Source organism: Thalia democratica, chromosome 9, assembly GCF_965202585.1.
Source record: "Thalia democratica chromosome 9, ktThaDemo2.hap1.1, whole genome shotgun sequence".
NCBI classification, from domain to species: Eukaryota; Metazoa; Chordata; class Thaliacea; order Salpida; family Salpidae; genus Thalia; species Thalia democratica.
The window spans coordinates 10,449,476-10,458,603 of NC_139173.1; the positions used below are offsets into that span (position 1 = coordinate 10,449,476).

At 25.1% G+C, this 9,128-nt stretch overlaps 1 protein-coding gene across 1 annotated transcript; it reads right to left on the minus strand.

Moving 5' to 3' along the window:
- Positions 1-3,896: 3,896 nt before the first annotated feature.
- On the minus strand, positions 3,897-5,292 carry LOC145844798 (C-type lectin 37Da-like). The gene is made up of 3 exons (XM_082952220.1): positions 5,226-5,292; positions 4,711-4,834; positions 3,897-4,179 (listed from the first exon to the last, which is right to left on the minus strand). The coding sequence occupies exons 1-3, from the start codon at positions 5,290-5,292 to the stop codon at positions 3,897-3,899; spliced, it is 474 nt and encodes a 157-aa protein (XP_082808346.1).
- Positions 5,293-9,128: the final 3,836 nt, after the last annotated feature.

Here is a 9,128-nt window from a genome sequence, read left to right on the forward strand (position 1 = left end):
TATGTTTGAATTCTTTTATATGTTTTACATTGTATTTGAAAAATATTGATGTTTAATATTCAAAGTTTGTTGTTATTTAACTAAGATGTTTTGTTTAACAAGTTTGTTTTGTAAAAAAAAAGTTTGATTCTTTTTTACAGCTTTTATCTAACAATTGTTTTTAAGTAAGACAAAGTTTTTTTTTTTTACAGCTTAAATGTTTATGCTACCAAGCTAATAATAACATTTACAAAGAAGTGTACTCTTCCTTTCTTTATGAATTATTTTTGACAAAATAAAGTAATTTTAAATCTGAATTTTATCTAATGTTGTGTACTTTTTTATTTTATATCTCTTTTGTTTTCTATTAAACTCCTAAAATTTATGATTTTTTAAAATAATAAAAGCAACAATTTTTGCAAATGTTTTCTGAATTGGGGAAACTGTTTTCAAATTTGTATATTTTAGGACTTTTAGTAATACTGTTAAAGTTAAATTTTTAATTAATATCTTAATTTTAAATGAAAGGTTTTATAGGTTCATAAAAGCCTCAACACATAAAGAATTTTAGGGGGTCAAGAGCAGTACAAATTGCCTTGTATTCAGTTATTCATTATACTTTAACATAAAATTTATTTTTGAAGTTTTAACAAAACTGCATACTTTCATATAATAGTAAAGATAGTTAAAACTACTCTATTCCCTTTATGGCGTCATCACACGTTATTCTTGATTTTTTTTTTTTGCAGATTTGTAACTTTTTCGAGCTAGCTACGTCCCTGCTTAACACTATAACAAAATTATTTCTTAAAAATAGTTTGAAAAATAGTTTTTAAGGATAAAGAAAGGTTAATGTTATTACTTTATGTAAATTTTTTTGTTAAAGTAAGTGAAGGGGTTAAACAACATACAATAACTATTTATTGATAGTCTAAAAAGATGCTGTACAAAATTGATTGCAACAACAGACAAAATTTTAAGTAGCCTCAATTGTTTCTTTAAAAAGAAAAAAATCTAAACCACATATGGTATAATAACTTAAGGCTCGCTTAAGTCTGTTTTTTCTAAAGCTTTGTCTGTTTACAGAAAAAAAATTAAACAGTATTATAAAATGTTATGTTAAAAAGCATTTAAATAAAATTTATCTTAGCCTAGGTGTACTTACTGATTAGTAGATTTAGATAAATAGCTGTGCTGCAGTTAAATTACGAAAATTATCTTTGAAATATTTATGGTTTAAGTAATTGATTAATTGTGTATAATATTTATAATTTACAATATTTATACTATTATAAGCTATATTATGTATAAATACTATATGAATATATTCCTCTAAATTTAAAATAATAAAAATTTAAAAATATGTAAAGCTTTAGATTACTTTTTACGTAGTTTATCTTTTTATAGTCGAATCTATATGTATATATATACTTATATCTTTATATTTATTTTAAATATTAAAAAAAAATCTTTAGGCCTAAATTTTTTTTCTAAGTAATAGGTTCTTCTACAACTTAATACCTTTTTTTTTCCTACTAAGCTAATGTCATACATAATTTTATTTCTCTTTTTAAAATTTATGTTTTTCGTTTTACATTAAAGTACAAGTGTTCTATGTAGAACAAAACACTTTTTTTCTTTGCTTTATAACACAAAGTAGATAAAGTAAGAAGTTGTTATAAAGCTCGATGACCAAAGGGTCTTTCTATACACAAAGTGTTTAGACCAAACTCTGAGCCTTAATTGGTTTTTTATCGACTTTTACAAACTTAACTTTTAAAAATGGTAAAAACTAGAAAATTAAATTTTAGTAAGATAAACCTTAAAAATTAAGTTAATGTTGATTAAAGAAATTACAGATCGTTCTTTTAGCAATAATAAGCTAAATAAAAGGTATTAGTTGAATATGTACAAAATATTGTTTGTGCAATTAGTGCACAAAGCTAAATAATTACATTAAGTTAAAGAACTTTTTTAAAGGCGTTAAAAAACCGTTTTAACAAAACTATACAAGCATATATTTTATATACTTTCCAACTTTTAGCCCAACAACTTTTTTTTTTGACGTAAGTTATTTTTTGCCTTTAGATTATTAAAAAATCTGTATTTTTTAAACAGATTCTAAATCAAAGCTAACTGTTTATTTGTTTTGATAAAAGGTATTTTCTAGTTTGAAAATCTCTAAATAATTAAAAATAAATATTATTAAATTAGATTATAAACAGCTTTAAAACTAAAGAGACATCTAAACTTAAATTACATTTGAAGAAGTAATTTTAAAAGTTGAATAAAAAGGTTAATGAGAACCTGCAGCAATTTTCTAAGCTATGGCTCTTTTTAAACTATAATAATCGTAGTTAGGGGCTTAATGTTAAAAATAGAATTATTTTTTGGAATTTTGAACAACTTAAACGATGTCTAATATATTACAAAGTAATTAGCCGTTTAAATATTGGTTAAAGTAGGCTGGTAGTTTTTGATTATTCTTTGAAAAACAAAGACCATGATTATTTTTTAAATACTAAAAACAGTATAACTGTTGACAAACTTACATAATAGAAATTGTTATCGAAAAGCAAACTCTTAAACGTTAAATTACGCCTTTTTTGTTAAATTGCACTGATTAGTCATAACAATTTGTAAATTTCGACCTTTTACGATAACTTGAAACTTATTTTAAAGACTTTGTTATGTGGTATTTGTTATTACTATTTGTTCGTTTAATTTGGTTTAGTTGTAAAAATACATACAAGGTTATAGATTATTATAGCTTTGGTGACTGTTTCAGTGAACAACCGAATAATTCTTATAAACGCTGATAAATTATTAGTAAAATCTTAGCTTATTATTATACACTTTTATTATCCGTTTAACTACTTTTTGGTTCGATAGTAAAACCATGTTATACATAATTAACAATAATTGATTTAGATCTAATCTTCTATAATAATCTTTAACTAAAAAAACAACCTGAAGTTTAAAAAACCTTTATCAAAAGTTAACAAGAGCATTTAAAGAAATTTATACTCTAAAGAAAGTATTTTTGTAGTTAAAAATATTTTTTTATACTATATTTATTTTATTAATTTCTATATAATTTGTCAACTTTAATAAAAAGCTGTATCATCTGAAAATGGGTCTAAATTGCACGAAGACGTTTTTGCATCAAGGGTCAATTTTGCACGAGAGCAAAAAATACAAAAAAAATCTAAACATTAGTTTAATAAAAAAAAAAGAAAAAAAGTTACTGACCGAGGGTAAGGGTGAGGGGTAACAGTGATAGTAAAAATAAAAAATAATAATAAAAATTAATTTAAAAAACAAGCTACCGACCGAGGTTAAAGGTTAGAAGTAACTGATAGAAAAAAAATTAAAAAATAACAAAAAAAATAACATACCGACCAAGGGTAAGGGTTAGGGTTAGGGGTAACAGTAATAGTAAAAAAAATAAATTAAAATAAATAAAAAATTAAACCCGTGAAAAATTGTCTGCTCGTGAAAAATTGTCTTCGTGCAAAAGTGACCCTTTATGAAAAAGTATCTTCGTGCAAATTTGTGCACTCGTATAAATTTGTACGCTCGTGCAAGATGACAGCTACCCGTATCATCTATATGCGTAATTAAAGAATTAAATCAAGTATGTACTATGTATACTTTGAATAGTGGAGGTTTATTTCTAATAATTTTAACAAAACTTTCAGCAGTATAGAGAATAAACAGAAGTATAAATTCAGTTAAAACTTAATGCTTTGAAGAATGAGTTATGCTTTAGTGAATAGTACAACTATACTTTCTTAAGAAAACTTTTTGTCGTATACTTTTATATGCAAATGTCTACCTTTTTACATGATAAGCATTTAGATAGTTTACAATAAACAAAACAAAAATTTATTAACATCGTACAAATCACAAGACAATCAAGCGATGCAGTTCTGGTGAGTTTTTATCTCGCAAACTCCGTACAGCTCGGTAGTGCAAGTCGCGTACACCATCTCGAAAGTGGGTCCGTACACGTACACGCAGTCCAGAGTGCCGTCAGTGTCCTGGTACTGCGCACTCTGCCACTGGAACACCGTGTCCTCCCCCGCCACCATCTCCTTCCCGTTGATGAACCTGAACCTACCCTCCTTGCCCATGTCGTCCGCTCCCATCCAGTAGTATAAAGCTCCTCCTCCCGCGTTTATAGTTGCTTTGATCTCGCTGGTAAAATGTTGTTTGTGTCAGTTGTTTTTATTTTCATGTAGAACTGTCAACTTCAATGGAAACTGTATCATGTATGTACATAAGTGATATAAGTTAATTAGGTACTAATCTTTTTAAAGTGTAAAAAAATTATTCTCGTTTTTTTTTAAACCTTAATGTACACAACAAAAAGCTTTTTGATTTAAAATGATTATGTTTCGATTTTAATTTCAAATAAAAATTCTTTTAAATAAAAAAGAATTAAACTATTTAAAAGACTAGTAAATCGAAGCTAGTGAAGCTAAACAATTTTTCAAATAAATAAAGTGAATGTGTTAAAATAAAATTATAATAAAAGCGGAACAGGAAACTTGTAATATCGATTTTTTCCTCACAAAAGAGTACTTGAAAAAAGTAAATATTTCTATAGTTTTTAAGAAATTATCTATTTTATTATCAGACTCAAAAGTAAACTTTTAAATGCAGCAACCTAAAACTTTAAGAAGAAATTTTACAACTTTTAATAGAATACAAGAATAGTTTTCTCACTCGAACTGATCTTTTCCTTCTGGGCCGAATCTTTCCTGCAACAAGTCTCCTCCCATCTCAAGACACTGCTCCCTCGCTGCCCAGTATGTTCCTCTATTCGGCGTCAGTCTGAACTCGTACTTGTCTGATAATGTTAGTTTAGTTTGATATATAAAAGCAGTGTGAATAAGTGTTATTTGAGGATACTTTTCTGTGATTTTTTTTTTGACAAACATGAAATCATTAATGCAGTGGTCTTCAACCTTTTAAAAAGCTTAACACAATAGATTAGTGGAAAGAAAAAAAAATGTTTTGAGTTTAATCTAGTTTAAAAAACGTTTTAAGAATCGTTAATAAAACAAACGTCAATTAAAATACGATTTTAATCCTGATATTTTTATGATTATGTGTTAAATTTTATGTGCAGATTAAAACAATTTCTTTATACAGACCAGGTGCATATCGTGAGGCCATTGCAAAAATGAGCTAAAAAATTACAAAACCAGCAAACTAACAGTACTTAGTGTCAAAATTACTTTCCTGTTGTTCAATTTCATCGCACGTGAAAGCGATTTCCGCTTTTTCTATTAACTTGCTGCTCATACCAAGTTTTATGAGGCAGACAAACAACAAAAGTTTTATTACATACATGTTTTGTTTTAGCTGAATTTTAAACAGTTTTAAGTTTCCTTAATGATAATTTACATTTTAAACTTTGTTAGATAGTTATGTTGTATTGTACATTCAATTTGTTTAAAATAATGTGGTACGTTTTTTATCAAGTTGCTATCTTAGCTTCGTAGCTATTTTTTAATTTTGAAATATTAAAATTCATGATGTAAAAACTTAACATAAAAACTAAGAAAATTTAATAAAAACTCTTTTAGCAAACCTAAAATTATTCTTATAAATTTTCTATACTCAGGAAATGTTTTTCAAAAAACATTCTATTTTTTTGATAATACTTTATGGAAATCAAAAAAAATGAATATATTACTTTTTTGCCGTAAAATACAAAAGTAACAAAATAAGTATGTCAAAAAACTAGTACATAAAAAAAAACTAAAAACTAGATGTAATATTGTTCACAACTAAAAAATATATATGGAGAAAAAAAAGTTGCATCAAATTTAAGACTTTATGTACGTTTTTTAAAACATACTATGTGAACAAAACCTTATGGCGGTAATTGTAGCAAATAAAATTGTTTTTCTCTTAACAAGATACGTTACGCAAATATAATTTGTGTTTATAATCTTCGTATATAGTAATATATATTTATATATAAGTATACGTATATAAAACAACTACATTAAGCAATTTCTGCTAAAGAATAAATTACCAATGATAAGTTATTTAGTGTAGAAAAACTAATCATCTAATTATAAATAAAACGAAAGTTGTAGCAATAAGTTATAAAAAAAGGCATAGCTTAAATAAAATTTCACGAAAATTAAAAAACTATTCTTTTTGTACACTGATAAAGTTTAGTAATGTCATTAAACTACTAATCTACAAAGTTAGTTATTTTAAAAACAAGCAAAAGTACTTGTGTACATATTTTTTTTTTTAATTAAATATTTTTTATGAGTATTTATGAACAGTTTCAGTTGTCTAACACTCTAAAGTCTAACTCCTTAAAAACATTTGCAGCAATTTAAATTTTTACTAAATAATCACCAAAAAAAAACTGCAGTAAAACTTAAAACTTTTTTTCGAATATAAGAATGTTTAAATTAAATATACTATTTTTTATTCCAAATAAAATAAGCAAAAACCAAAGTGCACTAGTACAAAAACATATGTTTTAAAAACTATACTCAAAATAGTTTTAAATATCTTTTAAAATACTAAAAACCAATTAAATTGCTTAAAAAACAGTTATAAGATAAAAAATCACATAATAATTAAAGATGAAAAAAGAGGTATATAAGCTCAACAATAATAGCTATTTGTTAAAACATTTTATTTTGTAAACTGTTGTAAGTTGTAAACTTATTTTTAAGCAAAAATTTAACTTAGTTATTTATTTAATAATAAAACTACTTACTAAACAAAAAACTTACGATTTTTAACTAAATGTTAACGATCCGTAGAAAATGAAACTATATTAAAATTGTATTTAGACACGGGTGACAGTTTTGAGCTTTGTATTGCAAATGATAAAATTTGCAATAATGATACTTTTGAACGTATCAATTTTTATTTTCTAGAAATATGTCTATACAATTTTTTAAAATTTATCATATGAGAATATGTAAATATAAAATCAAAATAGTATTTTAAAATTTAAAAACTGTATTACATTTAAGTAGTATATTTTTTACACTACTTAAAATCCTTTGTTTTTTATATTCCATAAAGTCAAAAAAACAAAAAATACTATTTGTAGATTCAAGTTTTAGTTTTACATTCCTAGATTTTAATTTTAAGTTGCTTTATGTTATTTTAAAGTACTTAAAAGTTTTATTTATTTTAGTTTCTTGATACATAAAACTTTATCCGTGGTGTTTAAACTTAATAACCGAACGGTTGTCGTACACCAGGTCCTTGGACCAAACTTTTTAGCGCTTTTTTGTCGTTCAATAACCAAACTTCATGTTTTCAAAGAAACAATAATTTTTTTACGATTGAAACGTTTCTAAAAAAACTAATTTAACTTATTTTTTTAAAGAACTTATACAGAAATTAGTTTCCATTTAAAAAAATATTTTAGTAACTGTTTTAAGTATCATTTACAGACGTATAAAATACTTGAGTAAAAAACCTTTTTTAGGTTTAATCAATTTTCTCTTACAGTGAAAGCAAAAAAAAACAGTTAATGCTGCATAAAAAAATCCTGTCGTTTTTGTCAATAAGATTCTATAATAAAAAGGTTAATTTTTTTAGAGTCTTCTTTAAGGCTTTTAATGTAATTATTAAGTTTTATCAAATTTTACTAACATATATATTTATTCTTTGTAAATGTGTATAGGTTTAAATCTTCTAACGTTCAACTCAAAAATTAAGGAACGGGTCTATATTGCACGAAAACAAAATTGCAAGAGGTTACTAAATTGCATGTGTGGACTAAATTGTACGAGAATAAAATTGCAAGAAGACGATTTTGCACGAGTTACATTTTTGCACGACAGTAAAAATTTAGAAAAAAAAGTTACTGACCGAGGGTAAGGGTTGGGGTAACAGTGATAGTAAAATAAAAAATAAAAAAAAGCTGATAAAAATTATTATAAAGAATAAAAAGTTACCGTTTGAGGGTAAGGTTTAGGGGTAACAGTGGTTACAAAAAAAAAAAACCCGTGCAAAAACGTCTTTGTGCAATAGTGTCTTCGTGCAAAAGTGACCCTTTGTGCTAAAGTATCTTCGTGCAATTTTATTCCCTCGTGAAAATAAGTGTTCGTGCAATTTTGTGATATCGTGCATATTTGTCCCCTCGTGGAATTTTGTATGCTCGTGAAAACTTGACAGCTACCCCTAAAAGTAATATGCTAAACAAAGGCTGATATAAAAATTAGAGACTAGAACTTTCCTTATTGTTCTTTAAATTTAAATATAATTAAGGTAGCTTTTTGAAATATTTTTTAACTAAATTAGTTACAGAAATTTTGATTTTTTTTTTCAAACTTTAATTATGTGTTGTATCTTTGAACTCTTATAGGAAAGTTATAATATTTTACTGGATTGTCTTAATTACATAAGATCTTATCATATTTACATTTTACATGGTATGCACTGCACAGCACACTACACATGTATATTAGAAATATTTATACGTGGTTTTACAAATTTTGTTTAATATGTATAGCAGTAATAATGGTCTGAAAGTACATTAAGTTTTTGAAAACAAATTATAAAGTTTAAAGTAATTAGATAACTTTTAAACAATGAACGAAGGAGTAATTATTTACTTATTTTTCATATATACTTAAACTTTTATCCTATTTTACTCGCTTTTCGTCAAAAAAAATTATTGTTTAAAAATAAAATAGTATAAAACATCAGTAGTTTTTTTTTTGAACCATAGCTATAGAACAAGAGAAAGTAACAAAAGTAGATAAGATATGATTTCAAAGCAAAACTTGAAAGTAGTTATGTAGGTTGTATTGATATTTCCAAAAGGCGTACAGCTTAAGGCAATACAAGGTCATAAGTAATTATAATAATTAGTTGATTGTACGTGTAGATTTATACTTGAACAAAACAAATTTTAAGCATCATTGTAGTTAGTCGTGCTTAATATTTTTTAGTATAGGATTAGTAAATAAATTGTTCATACCACCTTAAAACTTGATTTAACTTAATTTAATATGTCAACTTTTAAAATATTAAAATATAAACAGACACGTGAAATAAAACTTCAATTAAAACTAACTAATTAATTTAGATTTTCAGTTTTTTACAATCTTTTTTACTGAGCAAAACGATTGATATAGATATAA

Bases quoted from the DNA above. Each gene is read 5' to 3' on its own strand.
- LOC145844798 (XM_082952220.1), bottom strand. From the start codon at position 5,292: ATGAGCAGCAAGTTAATAGAAAAAGCGGAAATCGCTTTCACGTGCGAT. The intron at 4,835-5,225 runs GTAATTTTGACA...TAACATTATCAG, and splicing joins TGAAATTGAACAACAGGAAA to ACAAGTACGAGTTCAGACTG. The intron at 4,180-4,710 runs GTGAGAAAACTA...ACATTTTACCAG, and splicing joins GAAGGAAAAGATCAGTTCGA to CGAGATCAAAGCAACTATAA.